This window comes from Hordeum vulgare, chromosome 2H (genome assembly GCF_904849725.1).
Source record: "Hordeum vulgare subsp. vulgare chromosome 2H, MorexV3_pseudomolecules_assembly, whole genome shotgun sequence".
Taxonomy (NCBI): Eukaryota; Viridiplantae; Streptophyta; class Magnoliopsida; order Poales; family Poaceae; genus Hordeum; species Hordeum vulgare.
In genome coordinates, this window is record NC_058519.1 from 458,437,097 (window position 1) to 458,453,649 (window position 16,553).

The 16,553-nt window shown below is 46.8% G+C and overlaps 1 protein-coding gene across 1 annotated transcript; it reads right to left on the minus strand.

Moving 5' to 3' along the window:
* Positions 1-327: 327 nt before the first annotated feature.
* Positions 328-16,311, minus strand: LOC123428165. The gene is made up of 3 exons (XM_045112334.1): positions 16,254-16,311; positions 1,351-1,531; positions 328-688 (listed from the first exon to the last, which is right to left on the minus strand). The coding sequence occupies exons 1-3, from the start codon at positions 16,309-16,311 to the stop codon at positions 349-351; spliced, it is 579 nt and encodes a 192-aa protein (XP_044968269.1). The 3' UTR covers positions 328-348.
* Positions 16,312-16,553: the final 242 nt, after the last annotated feature.

Genomic DNA, 16,553 nt, shown 5'->3' on the forward strand with positions numbered 1-16,553 from the left:
GCCTCCCAGGGGCCATATTTACCCATGTGCTCTGGCTTACTAATAGCGCACTAGTTGACGATGCGCCACTAGTGTGCTTTTTACAGTGCGCCACTAAAGTGCTCAGTGGTGCGCCACTAGTATGAATATCAGGTTTTTTCGGATATGTGCACAGATTACAAAACATACTAGATCATGAAAGGCGCGCGTTGCCGCGCCCATCTATTTTAAAAATGGATTGATAGGATATTTGTAAATATATAGAAGCAAAACATGTCGACAGATTTGTAAAAATTTTGATTGGTAGCAGCCAAGGAGTGCAGTAGTTGAGCAGTAGGTCCCCAGGAAGAAGGCCTATACACTATCACATTATGAAGAACTATATGTCAAAGGATCAAAGTAGTGTCCGCCACTCTCTACAAACAACCATGCCCTGAACGTAAAGCTTCCTTGCAAACTCTGGAGAAGGCGGGCTTGCTCTTCGGTGTCGACAGCTTGGTGTGTGAAGGAGGCAGTGGCCGCCCCCTCCCCTCCCGTCATGCAAGTTTGGAGAAGGCATGATTGCTCTTCGGTGTCGGCGGCAGACAACTTCGTCATGACCGTCGTGCTTGTCGTTGTTGTGGAGCAGCCAGTGGTCGTTATCCACGTGAGCAAGAAAAGTTGCCCTTTGGCGCGGATCTGCTCTTGGGAGGAATTGAACCACGGGAAGCTGCACAGAGAGGAGAATAAAATAAATCTTAGGAGCAATTTTATTCAACAAACATTATTAAGAGCTATAAATCTCAATCAAGTAGGAGCCTTCAACTGTAGAAGCAGACTCGCACGTACTTTTAAAGAAATATAAAGAAGAGAATGGCTTGAAGATAAAAGTAATTGGGGCATTAATATATGGCACTTCAATCTTTTCTTCATCGGGGCATTGCTTGCTCGAGCCAGATTGCAAAAACAAAGCTACTCAACATGACAACAGTACACCCAGTTTTTAAAAGTTTTCAGTTTGGCAAGTGGCAACAACGAGAGTAGACAGCCAAACAAGTGTAGATCAGATTAAGTAGTATATTTGCAAAACAAAGCACACTGAATTATTGTACACGGCACAGACAGCTGGTGTATTTCATTTCCTGGTCTAATTTTATTTGCTGAGTGCAAGTAAATGACACAAAATGACCAAATCAGCAGTCGACAGTCAATGTGTATTTTGTTTAAAACACCCAGCAATCCAATACTAATAGTAGTTGCACTAAAAAGAAGGAATGCTAGCAGGCAGGTGGCAATTAAACAAAGTTAACGAAACTGGACACGGACAAGTATTGATTTATAACAGGCTTACTATGAACAAAATGCTGGCATACTATAAATAGAAGATGGTACCTTAAGGCGGCTCCCGTGATCATGGGTAGCGCGCTGAGCTGAAAAGTGCGGCGCCGGCCGATTCCATCGGCGACGAAGCCGCTGAACAGGCATGCGACGAACGCTCCCGCCAGGCATATGCTGACCACGAGCCCTGCATCCCTCCACGGAAGGAACCGCGCGCAGTGTCGGGACCCCGATCCTAAGCCATAGGAATCCAGCCCGTAACACATCGCATCCCTTTGCGGTCTCACGCACGGTTAACTCCACGGCTGCAGCCTTACCTTAGCCGGGACCGTTTGCGTCTTTTGACTCGCGTATGCAATAGTGTCGCTAGCATTCCAATGTCAAAGAACCCGGATCGACATGTCTAGTCATCAACCAAAGTGGCAGTACCGCACAAGGACAAGCATACATGACCCAACAAAGCACGTGTCGGTCACCAGCGAGTGTAGACGAGTCGTAGCAAGCTACAAGGACTCCATTACATCGCGTGACATTTCCCCAAAGAGGACAGACACAGCAGCTAAGAAGGACACATGCCGGTCAACCAATGTGTCCGGAGCAGTAGCGAACTACCAAGGCTCGTTGGATCACAAAGGGGCATTTCCTTGTAAGGAATGATACTAAAGCTCACGACAAGGTAATCGAACCCCATACATATCAAGTACGACACACGTACGCGTGGCATACCGATATGTATAGATACATCGATGGCATCACAACATAACCATAAACATACAACCTTTATTTAAGAGGCTCGGAAGAGCCACAGACATAATATTACACATTAAGGGTCTCACGACCCATAATAGCAGTCATTCAGTTACAAGCCAGCGGAAGACTTTAAACTGTCTGAGTACAGACAGGGCAACTAGAAGGCACATGGCCTGACTATACTACAGATCTAACGTAGGGCCAGATCGTAGCTGGGACACCAGCTACTCGTCGTCGTTGATGTCTACGAAGAACCCTCCATTAGGGTCATTAGCAACCTCTGCAACATTTATTAAGCAAACATGAGTATGAAGGTACTCAGCAAGACTTTAGGATAACTAACTACTCATGCAAGGTATCAAAAGGGTATTGTGGGGTTTCATGCGGAAAGCCAGCATTTGACTCGTGGCTAGACAGCTTGCATTTTTAAATAATTTTGACAACTTGATTTCTCGCACACGAGTCCACTAACACCACAACAATACACTATCATGGAATCATTCCGTCTCCATACGGAAATGCCGTCCACAACATTCACGCTTATCTTGGCAATTTTATGAGTAGCCATTTAAGTTATCTATGAACAACATATGTCTCCAAGTAGTCCATATCCGCGGACGCGGCTATTCGAATAGATCATAACCCTGCAGGGGTGTACTTCGTCACACACGCTCTCGCCACTTATCGCCATGTGCACGTCATGCACCTCAGCAACCTTCAAGCGGAAGCCCAGCGAGGGAGTCGGCCACGACCGTTAACCACACTAGTACCTAGTCCAGGTTTATCGCCTATCTGAGAGTAACCCGTACGGAAGTCCAGCCGAGGTTTCCGCTACGACCTCAAACGATGTGCGCAGGGTTCCTAAGCCCACCATCCGGGTGCCACTTGGTACACCGTTCCACTGCCTACCGCATCACGGCCCACCTCTCAGGTCAGCACCATGCACGGCCTCCAGCATTACTATAAACACCAGAAACTACTTGCAACTCCTGGACCGAGCACTAAGCGATTAATAGGCCGAGCGGGGTCATATTTCAGGGCCCAGCATGTGGTAGTATCTAGTCTTGGATTACATACACGGAACTCAGTTCCTAAGGACGGTTCCAATGAAACAACCCGCCATGTACTCCTACACAGCCTTTCACCGGTACCTTTACCAAATCAAGTTCAACACACAACCTTTGCTTACCGAACACATTCTCACAATTCTGTTCATCTCCCAGATGACAGACCATACACAACTCTAAGCGTAGCATGCATAGCAGGATAAGGCACATCATAGCTCAAGCAACTACCAGGTATGCTAGGTTGCAAGGTTCGGCTATTTACTGTGACAAGGTTAGGTCATGCAAAGGAAGTGGGTTCAACTAACGTTGCAAAAGCAGTTGAAGCATTTGATCCTAATGCGATAATAAGTGCAGGAGCAAGAACATGGGAATTATCGGGATGATCAAAAGGGTTGCTTGCCTTGTTGCTCAGAGGAGGGACAATATCCGTCAGACGGATATTCGGTGGAATCCGGGGGTGCGGAGCCTACCGAGATGAATGGCAACAATCAATAACAATCATATGCAAGCAAGATGATGCATGAGCATGGCATGAGAATGCAAGGTGATAAACTATTATAATCAACATGTATTAGGTTTGAAATTGATTTGAATCACATTCAAATATCAATTCAAACGAGGTATTCTCGGATACCGATTTAATTGATTCGACCTGATGCTCAGATCAATTTGATGTTAACATGCATGAGATGTCATGTTAGGGTACTGATTTGTAATTAGGACAGTGTGTGATCATGTCATTCATAATGAAATTTGAATATTTTTCAAATTCCATTTATAAAGTATTTATAAGAATTGGCTTATTCATTAATCTACATGTTTGGGTTCTGTAACTTTTTCAAACATGATTGAAAATAGCATATTCAGATTCCTTGAATTTTTCTGATACTTTTTCATATATAAATTATTTTCATTGGAGTTACAGATTAATTTCTATGAATTTTTGAAGTTTTAAACATTTTTGGAATTATTTTTATACTGGAAAATACTTTTATTGCATCAGCATGACATCAGCAGGTCCAACTGGCCATTGAAAGTCAAACCTGACCAGTGGGACCCACTGGTCAGTCACTCAGGTCAATTTTAGATTAGGATTAATCTTATTTTGTTAATTAAACCCACTGGACCCACATGTCAGTGTCTTATTATTTTTACTGACTTATTTTTATTATTTCTAATCTTGCCAGAGGCTGACCCCACCAGTCAGTGGCTCAGGCCAGCCTAGGTCCACTGGCGGCGAGGTCGTCCTCGCTGGCGGGGAGCCTCCGGCGAGCACCAGAACGTCGGGAGGGCTCAGAATGGCGCACAGAGGGCCAAACGCACGGCTGAGACCATGGGAGGAACGACCACTCGATGGCGCGCACGATGGAACAAGCCCCAGGGGCTGGGGTGGTCGGGATCAACGCCGACGACGAGCTTGGCGGCGACCAAGTTCGGCCATCGTCGAAGCCATCGGATATAGGGTCAAAACGCTCGGGGCTGGGCACCTAATGCATCTACACGACGTCCTGAGGCTGTTGGTAGCCTCAGACGGACCAGCACTTCACCGAAGGGCTGCCGGCGACGAGCTGCAGCGGCGGTCCTCGTCAGGCTCCGATGAAACTAGGGCTAGAGGAGGGGATCGACGGGGAGATCTTAGGGGAAAAGACCGCATGCTCACTGGGAGTGCAGTGGTGGTGCTAGTCTGCTCGGGGACGGCCTGGAGAGGGAGAACGTCGGCGGCGATCTTCGGTGACCCGAGGAAGAAGAAGACGGTTGCGCGTTGACTCACTGCATCTGGGCGTCGGGCTCGTGGCTAGGAAGCTTCAGGGGGTTGCGGCGGAGCTAACGCGCGGCTCAGAAGGAAGGGAGGTCGGCTAGAACGACGACGAGCTCGAGCTCTGCTCGGGCTCCAATGGCGGCAGAAGGGGGAGGAGAGACCCGAGAGGAGAGGGAGAACTGGTGCTGGGAATGGATAGGGGTGGCCTCGGGGAGCTTATCCCCGGCCTTGCCAGCGCGAGGAGGCGTCCAGGCAGGCGCACAGGTGCATGGCCGTGCCGGAGAACGCGGCAGCCACCTCCTGCTGCACACTGGCGGGGAGGAAGACGGCAGGGGCTTAGATGGGCCGGGCCAGGTGAGCGACAGGTTACCTCTTTTCCTTTTTCTTTCTGTTTTTGTTTCTGTTTTGCTATTTCACTGATTTTCTAATTATTTCAACTCCCAAATAAGTTTTAAAAGCTATGTTAAGCACCCTAGAATATTTGTTGGAATATTTCCAACTTTTTCCAAAGTTTTCAACATTTTTGAAAATTTAAAGTTTCTGATTTCAAATTTTAAAACTTGAAACCAGTAGCTTTTGTATTTATTTAAAATGCTTAAAGTGTCAAGAAAATAGTTTTCTCCAATGCTCATTTACTTTCATGATTTATCAGAAAGTTTGAACATTTCTTGAGGCCATTTTGGATTCATTGATTTTAACTAGTATGAGATTTTCTTTATTTAAAGTAGTGGCTAGGGTTTTGAGTTTTTCCTTTGCCACTTTCTTGTTCTTGTTGACAAATTCTTAGATGCAATGCAAAGAAGACATGAGCACAAGACTAACTTGCTTAAGGGGTCAGGGATGTGACAACTCACCCCCACTCAAAAGAATCTCGTCCCGAGATTTAGAAGTCATCGGGAATAACGCGGGATATTCAAGTCGGAGACGATCCTCTCTTTCCCAAGTTGCCTCCTTTTCAGAATGATTTGACCATTGAACTTTAAGAAACTTGAGGTTTCGACGTCGAGTGGTACGCTCAGCTTGATCAAGAATACGCACGGGGTATTCTCGGTATGAAAGGTTATCTTGGAGATCAAGCGTTTCGTGGTCCACTTCATGGATAGGATCCGAAAAGCAATGCGTGAGTTGCGAGACGTGGAAAACATCATGAACCTTGGGAAGATGCGGAGGAAGTTCCAACTGGTAGTCAACTTCTCCTCGTTTGGCAAGAATGTGAAAAGGAACAATGAAACGAGGAGCCAATTTGCCTTTGATACCGAAACGATGGGTACCCTTCAAAGGTGTAAGCCGAAGGTAAGCCTTCTCGTCAACTTCAAAGGTCACAGCCTTATGATGACGATCATATTGGCTCTTTTGACGAGACTGGGCTGTTTTCAACTTTTCACGAATAATGCGAACCTGCTCTTCTGCATCCTGGATCATATCCGGGCCAAAGAGTTGCCTCTCTCCGGTTTCTGACCAATTAAGAGGTGTTCGACATCTTCGTCCATAGATAACTTCAAAATGGGCTTTACCCAAGCTTGATTGATAACTATTGTTATAAGCGAATTCGGCGAATGGAAGGCACTTTTCCCAATTCATACCGAACGATATAACACAAGCTCGGAGCATATCTTCTAGGATTTGATTCACTCTTTCTACTTGACCACTTGATTGGGGATGGAAGGCAGTGCTAAAAGATAGGTGAGTCCCCATGGCATTCTGAAAACTTTCCCAGAAGCGAGAAGTAAAGATACTTCCACGGTCCGAGTTAATCTCCAGGGGAACACCATGAAGAGACACTATTCGAGAGATATATAACTCTGCTAGCTGGCTAGCTGTTATACTCTCACGAACAGGAAGAAAATGAGCCACTTTGGAAAGACGGTCAATGACCACAAAGATAGCATTATTTCCTTTCTTGGTCTTGGGAAATACGGTAATGAAATCCATGCTAACTTTATCCCATTTCCATTCAGGAATAGCTAGAGGTTGAAGGGTGCCAGCAGGCCTTTGATGTTCTCCCTTAACTCGACGACAAACGTCGCAGTTAGCAACAAACTCAACAATTTCTCTCTTCATCCTAGTCCACGAGAACCTCTGGCGTAGGTCCTGATACATCTTAGTACTACCGGGATGAATGGTGAGAGGAGAATCATGAGCCTCCTTAAGGATTAACTGCCTTAGATGTGGGTTCTTAGGAACCACTAGACGATTCTGGAAGAACACAACACCTTGATCGTTCATGGAGAATTCTTTAGCGTTTCCGCTAAAAATATCCTCCTTGATCCGTGATATACCCTTGTCACGCTTTTGGCCAGCTATAATTTGATCCTTAAGAGTAGGCTTCGCCACCAGTGTAGAAAGGAATCCTTGAGGAACAATATGAAGATTCAACTTCCGAAAGTCCTCATGGAGATGTGGTTGACCTTGTTGTAGCATCAAATTGTTACAATAAGATTTACGACTTAGTGCATCGGCCATAACATTGGCCTTCCCCGGGGTGTAAGTTATCCCTAAGTCGTAATCCGAGATCAACTCAACCCACCGTCTTTGCCTGAGATTCAAATCCGGCTGGGTGAAGATATATTTCAGACTTTGGTGATCAGTGAATATTTCGCAACGATTACCCAAAAGGTAATGTCGCCAGGTTTTTTGTGCATGGACCACAGCTGCAAGCTCAAGGTCATGTGTGGGATAATTATCCTCATGTGGACGCAACTGTCGAGATGCGTATGAGATCACATGACGATCTTGCATGAGAATGCAACCTAATCCTTGTCGCGAGGCGTCGCAGTAGATAACAAAGTCCTTAGAAAAATCTGGTGGTAACAACACAGGTGCGGAAGTCAGGCGTCTTTTCAGTTCCTGAAAACTATGCTCACACTGTGGTGTCCACTCGAACCTTTTATCTTTCTTGAGGAGTTCAGTTAGAGGCTTTGCAACCTTGGAGAAATTCTCGACGAAGCGGCGACAATAGCTCGCTTGACCAAGAAAACTCCTAACTTGCTTAACCGATTCAGGTTGAGTCCAATCAAGGACAGCTTGAACTCTCTCGGGATTGACAGCAATACCCTTACCAGAGATTACGTGTCCTAGATAGGTCACTTCTGGTAACCAGAATTCACATTTTGAAAATTTGCCATAAAGGCGATGCTCTCGAAGTTTCATCAATACCAGCCTTAGATGCTCGGCATGTTCTTGTTCATTCTTCGAGTAGATGAGAATATCATCGAGGTAAACCACGACGAATTTATCCAAATACTCCATGAAGATTGAATTCATCAGTCGAGAGAAAGTGGCTGGGGCATTGGTCAAACCGAAGGACATGACGGTGTACTCGTATTGGCCATCACGAGTAACGAAAGCCGTTTTTGGAATGTCCCCATTCTTAATCTTGATTTGATGGTATCCCAACCTCAAATCCATTTTGGAGAAGACTGAGGATCCAGCGAGCTGATCGTACAGGTCGTTGATCCTGGGGAGCGGATACTTGTTCTTTATGGTGACCTGATTAACTGGTCGGTAATCTACAACCATCCGATCCGTTCCGTCTTTCTTCTTGACGAAGAGGACGGGGCAAGCCCAGGGAGAAGAGCTAGGACGAATGAAGCCTTTGTTCAAGGCCTCATCTAGTTGCTTTTTAAGTTCGGCTAGCTCCAGGGGTGCCATCTTATATGGTGTTCTGGCTATTGGGACAGTTCCCGGAACAAGATCTATCACAAAGTCCACATCTCTGTCAGGTGGAATTCCTGGCAGTTCCTCTGGAAAAACATCCGGGAAGTCACGGACTACCGAAATGTCTTCAAGTTCCGGAAGAGGGTTGGCATTTAAGGAATAGAGTTGGCATTTGGCAACTCGAGTAGAGACATTTACTATCTCACCCGAGGGATGGGTAAGCTGGACATTTCTGGAATGAGTATCAATCTTGGCATAGTGAGCTGACATCCAGTCCATGCCCAAGATGATATTAATATCCGAAGATTTCAATGCTATCAATGAGGCTGGAAAAACTAGCCTGTCTACTAGAATTTCATTGTCATAGGTTATCCTAGAGGTTTGCCATTTACTACCAGGGGTTTGGACAACCAATGGAATTGGCATATCACAAAAAGACATGTTATGCAACTGTGCATAACTTTCTGAAATGAAGGAATGAGAAGACCCAGTGTCAAAGAGAACGGACGCTGGGTGATGATTAACAAGAAGCGTACCCAGCATGACGTCGGGATCCTCTGCAGCTTCTTCTGCCGACACATAGTTCACACGGCCACGTGCAGGAGTTGGCTTCACATAGTAAGCTTTGCCCGACTTGGCTTGCCCGACGGACTTTCCGGGTTGCTTGGCACCCACATTCTGAGGACACTCACGGGAATAGTGCCCTCGTTCTCCACACTTGTAGCATATCACCTGGTTGGCACGTGGTGCAGCATTGCTAGCTGGACAACGATAAGCTTTTGCTCGAGGATTGGCCTGATTCGTCTGAGGCGCCACGTAGGATGGCCTCGGAGTATATCTTGGCGGCAGAGAACTGTTCGGAACCCACAGCCTGCGTTTTGGAAACGCGGAACCAGAAGACGAGCCAAAGTCACGGGAGTGCTTCCTTGTGGCTTCGAAGTCAGTATGACCAGTCTCGGCACTTATCCCTTTGTTGACCAGAGCTTGAAAGCTTGCACACTCATGGAGGCGCAGATCATGACGGAGATCGGGGCTCAGACACTTACGGAATCTTGCTTGCTTCTTGGCGTCAGTAGACACCTCCTCTGTTGCATAGCGGGCGAGGTTACCGAACTCGCGGCTATAGGCATCCACAAACAACTTGCCCTGAGTGAAGGCACAGAACTCCTCTCTCTTTCTGTCCATCAGGCCCTCTGGAATATGGTGCACACGAAAGGCTGCACTGAAGTCTGCCCATGTGGCTACTGGTTCAGCGGGACGCATAGCTTCAAAATTCTCCCACCACAGATTGGCGGGTCCCTCCAGGAAATATGCCGCAAAGGTTACCTTGTCGGCCTCAGGCACATTCGCAGAGCGAATCTTGCGTGAGATGCTGCACAGCCAGTCATCAGCGTCGAGGGGATCGACGGAATGATGAAACTTTGGAGGATTCAGCTTCACAAAGTCATTGAGGGACACTGCGGCATTCCTAGGCTGACGAGCCGTATTCTGCTCAATACGCTCTAACAATCGATTGGTCTCCCTTTTATTTCTCTTTGCCTCAAGCATCACTTCCACCAGAGAAGGCGGGTGAGGCAGGTCTTCCTGTGACGCTTGACTACCCTCGCCTTGCTCATGAGCAGGGGCACGGTTCAAACTGGTGAACACCATCCTGACAAACAAACTCATTGCTTAGACCAATATCATATCAATACTAGCTATGGATTAAGAATGTACTGAACACACGGAATGCGGAAATGAATATCCGAACAGCATGGTAACAAGCAACTGCTATATATACACCATGGTTCATACACACCCTTACATAGTTCAGTACAACCTTAACCGAAGAGCAAACTACTGAAATTATGAAACTACTCATCAGAGGCTTACAAGTTTCCTATACATTATTTATCTAGGCCTCTGGAATTCATTTCACATTACAGGCATACTTCACAATTCACGCAGGACTGTGAACGTACGGCTACTACCATACTATCCTTCCACTCACAGCTCAGGCATCCGCATAGAACATCTCATAGACATTACCTCCATGACCTGGAAGCTCAACCTGCGGATCAGGAAACACTCTAGCCTGAGATCCCTGGGATCCATAAGGACACGGATGTGGCCTTGGTCCCCTGACTGGTGGTAAGAGGGGTCCCCGCAGAGGTGTGACTTCTCCTATAGCTGGCCAGTCAACGTGAGCCGGAAGATGGGTCCTAACAGGGTTCAGCATCTCCATCTCTCCATACCCTGTCTGGACTACCGGTGCCAGCTGCGTCAAAGCCGTCCACAGACGGGCACGGGTAGCATAAAGCTCCATGTGGAGAGCACGAGCATCCCTGTCTCTGTTCTCTAGCATCTCAACAGTGGACTGCAGTAGTGGATCCTCCATAGAAGAATCAAAATAGACTCCACTGAGGTATCCCTCTTCACCAGGCTGAGAGGCCGGAACATAGCAGAACTCTGAATTCTGCAGCAGTGCATGTCTCGCTCTCATAATGGTCAGCATTGAATAGGCAGCATCTTGTACTGCCATGTCAACGGTGACCCCAACCCAGAGGACCAATGGATTGGCTTCTCAGCTCCAGGGTAGTCTGGAAATACCCTAACAGTGCAGATGTACTGGCTCTGGTTGAAGTCTCGGTACTGTTCCTCCACTGTATACACGGGGTACCAGCGGTAACCGCACACCGACATCACCCTGACCAGCATGGCCCTATGACCCGGTACATCAATGCACCTGGTCGGACGTACCACCTGACGAGAAGGACGGCCAGGCATCTGTAATTAGAGAGTAATGCAAAAGCATTAGAGCTCCGAATGAGAAATTGGGCAGCATAACGGCTGTAGATGCTCAAAAACAAATTTTGAGACAACCCAAAAATGGAATAGCGTAACCACTCAACTATCAAGTTCAACTCTCTGATCATCGAACTTACTTCCTTTTTCCTAGGAATGACAGAAACCCAATATCTCGTGACCCGTAATCCTATAATCTACCGATCAAAAACACGAGCCTAGAAGAAGATGAGTAACCTAGTCCTTAATTCCCGCAGAAAAGACGAGGATGACCAGAATAGAATAACTTGAGAAGAGAACAACAGTCTTACGTTCCCTTCCACAAACAATTCCCTTATATATAACTAAAGCAATTATAGACTCAACTTCGACCAGTTTTGCTTAGTAATCCTACAGTCAGTCAGGCTCTGATACCAACGCTGTCGGGACCCCGATCCTAAGCCAAGGAATCCAGCCTGTAACACATCGCATCCCTTTGCGGTCTCACGCACGGTTAACTCCACGGCTGTAGCCTTACCTTAGCCGGGACCGTTTGCGTCTTTTGACTCGCGTATGCAATAGTGTCGCTAGCATTCCAATGTCAAAGAACCCGGATCGACATGTCTAGTCCTAAACCAAAGTGGCAGTACCGCACAAGGACAGGCATACATGACCCAACAAAGCACGTGTCGGTCACCAGCGAGTGTAGACGAGTCGTAGCAAGCTACAAGGACTCCATTACATCGCGTGACATTTCCCCAAAGAGGACAGACACAGCAGCTAAGAAGGACACATGCCGGTCAACCAATGTGTCCGGAGCAGTAGCGAACTACCAAGGCTCGTTGGATCACAAAGGGGCATTTCCTTGTAAGGGATGCTACTAAATCTCACGACTAGGTAATCGAACCCCATACATATCAAGTACGACACACGTACGCGTGGCATACCGATATGTATAGATACATCGATGGCATTACAACATAACCATAAACATACAACCTTTATTTAAGAGGCTCGGAAGAGCCACACACGTAATATTACACATTAAGGGTCTCACGACCCATAATAGCAGTCATTCAGTTACAAGCCAGCGGAAGAGTTTAAACTGTCTGAGTACAGACAGGGCAACTAGAAGGCACATGGCCTGACTATACTACAGATCCAACGTAGGGCCAGATCGTAGCTGGGACACCAGCTACTCGTCGTCGTTGATGTCTACGAAGAACCCTCCATTAGGGTCATTAGCAACCTCTGCAACATTTATTAAGCAAACATGAGTACGAAGGTACTCAGCAAGAATATAGGATAACTAACTACTCATGCAAGGTATCAAAAGGGTATTGTGGGGTTTCATGCGGAAAGCCAGCATTTGACTCGTGGCTAGACAGCTTGCATTTTTAAATAATTTTGACAACTTGATTTCTCGCACACGAGTCCACTAACACCACAACAATACACTATCATGGAATCATTCCGTCTCCATACGGAAATGCCGTCCACAACATTCACGCTTATCTTGGCAATTTTATGAGTAGCCATTTAAGTTATCTATGAACAACATATGTCTCCAAGTAGTCCATATCCGCGGACGCGGCTATTCGAATAGATCATAACCCTGCAGGGGTGTACTTCGTCACACACGCTCTCGCCACTTATCGCCATGTGCACGTCATGCACCTCGGCAACCTTCAAGCGGAAGCCCAGCGAGGGAGTCGGCCACGACCGTTAACCACACTAGTACCTAGTCCAGGTTTATCGCCTATCTGAGAGTAACCCGTACGGAAGTCGAGCCGAGGTTTCCGCTACGACCTCAAACGATGTGTGCAGGGTTCCTAAGCCCACCATCCGGGTGCCACTTGGTACACCGTTCCACTGCCTACCGCATCACGGCCCACCTCTCAGGTCAGCACCATGCACGGCCTCCAGCATTACTATAAACACCAGAAACTACTTGCAACTCCTGGACCGAGCACTAAGCGATTAATAGGCCGAGCGGGGTCATATTTCAGGGCCCAGCATGTGGTAGTATCTAGTCTTGGATTACATACACGGAACTCAGTTCCTAAGGACGGTTCCAATGAAACAACCCGCCATGTACTCCTACACAGCCTTTCACCGGTACCTTTACCAAATCAAGTTCAACACACAACCTTTGCTTACCGAACACATTCTCACAATTCTGTTCATCTCCCAGATGACAGACCATACACAACTCTAAGCGTAGCATGCATAGCAGGATAAGGCACATCATAGCTCAAGCAACTACCAGGTATGCTAGGTTGCAAGGTTCGGCTATTTACTGTGACAAGGTTAGGTCATGCAAAGGAAGTGGGTTCAACTAACGTTGCAAAAGCAGTTGAAGCATTTGATCCTAATGCGATAATAAGTGCAGGAGCAAGAACATGGGAATTATCGGGATGATCAAAAGGGTTGCTTGCCTTGTTGCTCAGAGGAGGGACAATATCCGTCAGACGGATATTCGGTGGAATCCGGGGGTGCGGAGCCTACCGAGATGAATGGCAACAATCAATAACAATCATATGCAAGCAAGATGATGCATGAGCATGGCATGAGAATGCAAGGTGATAAACTATTATAATCAACATGTATTAGGTTTGAAATTGATTTGACTCACATTCAAATATCAATTCAAACGAGGTATTCTCGGATACCGATTTAATTGATTCGACCTGATGCTCAGATCAATTTGATGTTAACATGCATGAGATGTCATGTTAGGGTACTGATTTGTAATTAGGACAGTGTGTGATCATGTCATTCATAATGAAATTTGAATATTTTTCAAATTCCATTTATAAAGTATTTATAAGAATTGGCTTATTCATTAATCTACATGTTTGGGTTCTGTAACTTTTTCAAACATGATTGAAAATAGCATATTCAGATTCCTTGAATTTTTCTGATACTTTTTCATATATAAATTATTTTCATTGGAGTTACAGATTAATTTCTATGAATTTTTGAAGTTTTAAACATTTTTGGAATTATTTTTATACTGGAAAATACTTTTATTGCATCAGCATGACATCAGCAGGTCCAACTGGCCATTGAAAGTCAAACCTGACCAGTGGGACCCACTGGTCAGTCACTCAGGTCAATTTTAGATTAGGATTAATCTTATTTTGTTAATTAAACCCACTGGACCCACATGTCAGTGTCTTATTATTTTTACTGACTTATTTTTATTATTTCTAATCTTGCCAGAGGCTGACCCCACCAGTCAGTGGCTCAGGCCAGCCGAGGTCCACTGGCGGCGAGGTCGTCCTCGCTGGCGGGGAGCCTCCGGCGAGCACCAGAACGTCGGGAGGGCTCAGAATGGCGCACAGAGGGCCAAACGCACGGCTGAGACCATGGGAGGAACGACCACTCGATGGCGCGCACGATGGAACAAGCCCCAGGGGCTGGGGTGGTCGGGATCAACGCCGACGACGAGCTTGGCGGCGACCAAGTTCGGCCATCGTCGAAGCCATCGGATACGGGGTCAAAACGCTCGGGGCTGGGCACCTAACGCATCTACACGACGTCCTGAGGCTGTTGGTAGCCTCAGACGGACCAGCACTTCACCGAAGGGCTGCCGGCGACGAGCTGCAGCGGCGGTCCTCGTCGGGCTCCGATGAAACTAGGGCTAGAGGAGGGGATCGACGGGAGATCTTAGGGGAAAAGACCGCATGCTCACGGGGAGTGCAGTGGTGGCGCTAGTCTGCTCGGGGACGGCCTGGAGAGGGAGAACGTCGGCGGCGATCTTCGGTGACCCGAGGAAGAAGAAGACGGTTGCGCGTTGACTCACTGCATCTGGGCGTCGGGCTCGTGGCTAGGAAGCTTCAGGGGGTTGCGGCGGAGCTAACGCGCGGCTCAGAAGGAAGGGAGGTCGGCTAGAACGACGACGAGCTCGAGCTCTGCTCGGGCTCCAATGGCGGCAGAACGGGGAGGAGAGACCCGAGAGGAGAGGGAGAACTGGTGCTGGGAATGGATAGGGGTGGCCTCGGGGAGCTTATCCCCGGCCTTGCCAGCGCGAGGCGGCGGCCAGGCAGGCGCACAGGTGCGTGGCCGCGCCGGAGAACGCGGTGGCCACCTCCTGCTGCACACTGGCGGGGAGGAAGACGACAGGGGCTTAGATGGGCCGGGCCAGGTGAGCGACACGTAACCTCTTTTCCTTTTTCTTTCTGTTTTTGTTTCTGTTTTGCTATTTCACTGATTTTCTAATTATTTCAACTCCCAAATAAGTTGTAAAAGCTATGTTAAGCACCCTAGAATATTTGTTGGAATATTTCCAACTATTTCCAAAGTTTTCAACATTTTTGAAAATTTAAAGTTTCTGATTTCAAATTTTAAAACTTGAAACCAGTAGCTTTTGCATTTATTTAAAATGCTTAAAGTGTCAAGAAAATAGTTTTCTCCAATGCTCATTTACTTTCATGATTTATCAGAAAGTTTGAATATTTCTTGAGGCCATTTTGGATTCATTGATTTTAACTAGTTTGAGATTTTCTTTATTTAAAGTAGTGGCTAGGGTTTTGAGTTTTTCCTTTGCCACTTTCTTGTTCTTGTTGACAAATTCTTAGATGCAATGCAAAGAAGACATGAGCACAAGACTAACTTGCTTAAGGGGTCAGGGATGGGACATGCAGTCTACGTATGCCAGTACACGAAGACTGCAGCCTCGACCTCCCTCTCAAGCTCGATGCAACTGCTTGGGCATGCTGCATTGGAACTACCAGGCTGAAGCTCCGGATTACCAAGTCGAGAAGGCTCTAACAGGAGACCATACCCACATAGTCTGAGATAGAAGCCCGAACAGACTAGCTACGGCTTCATGGCTGGAGTTGATCAACCGTGAGTGTCTCCACGCCAGCTATTACAACATCTCAAGTTATGGCCTAAGCCTAACACCTTACATTGTCCAAGACACTGATGTCACTGTCAACACTGATGGGGCTCACTGTCAAATCGCAGAGGCATGAAATCACATGATACACTTGTTTCAGGGATGGTGTTCATGTGGCGTTCATGAACCTGATTACCATGATAGTGATTTTCTTTGTGTTTCCCCTTTTCAGTTCTCTTCTCTCCGGCTACAAAAGGTTGGATCAAATTAGCAGATCTATGCAAAATAGGATTTGATGAATGCAGAACATTGGTATGCATCCGACCATGTCACTGCGTTATTACCCGATAGCACTCAAAGTGTCGAGGAAGCTCCTAAAAGTTAGAAGGGGAGAGTGAGTAATGGCTTGATACTC

Coding starts and splice junctions, on each gene's coding strand:
- LOC123428165 (XM_045112334.1), bottom strand. CDS start 16,311: ATGAACACCATCCCTGAAACAAGTGTATCATGTGATTTCATGCCTCTG. Junction 1,532..16,253: donor CATGCCTCTGCGATTTGACA/GTGAGCCCCATC, acceptor CCTATGGCTTAG/GATCGGGGTCCCGACACTGC. Junction 689..1,350: donor ATCACGGGAGCCGCCTTAAG/GTACCATCTTCT, acceptor CTCTCTGTGCAG/CTTCCCGTGGTTCAATTCCT.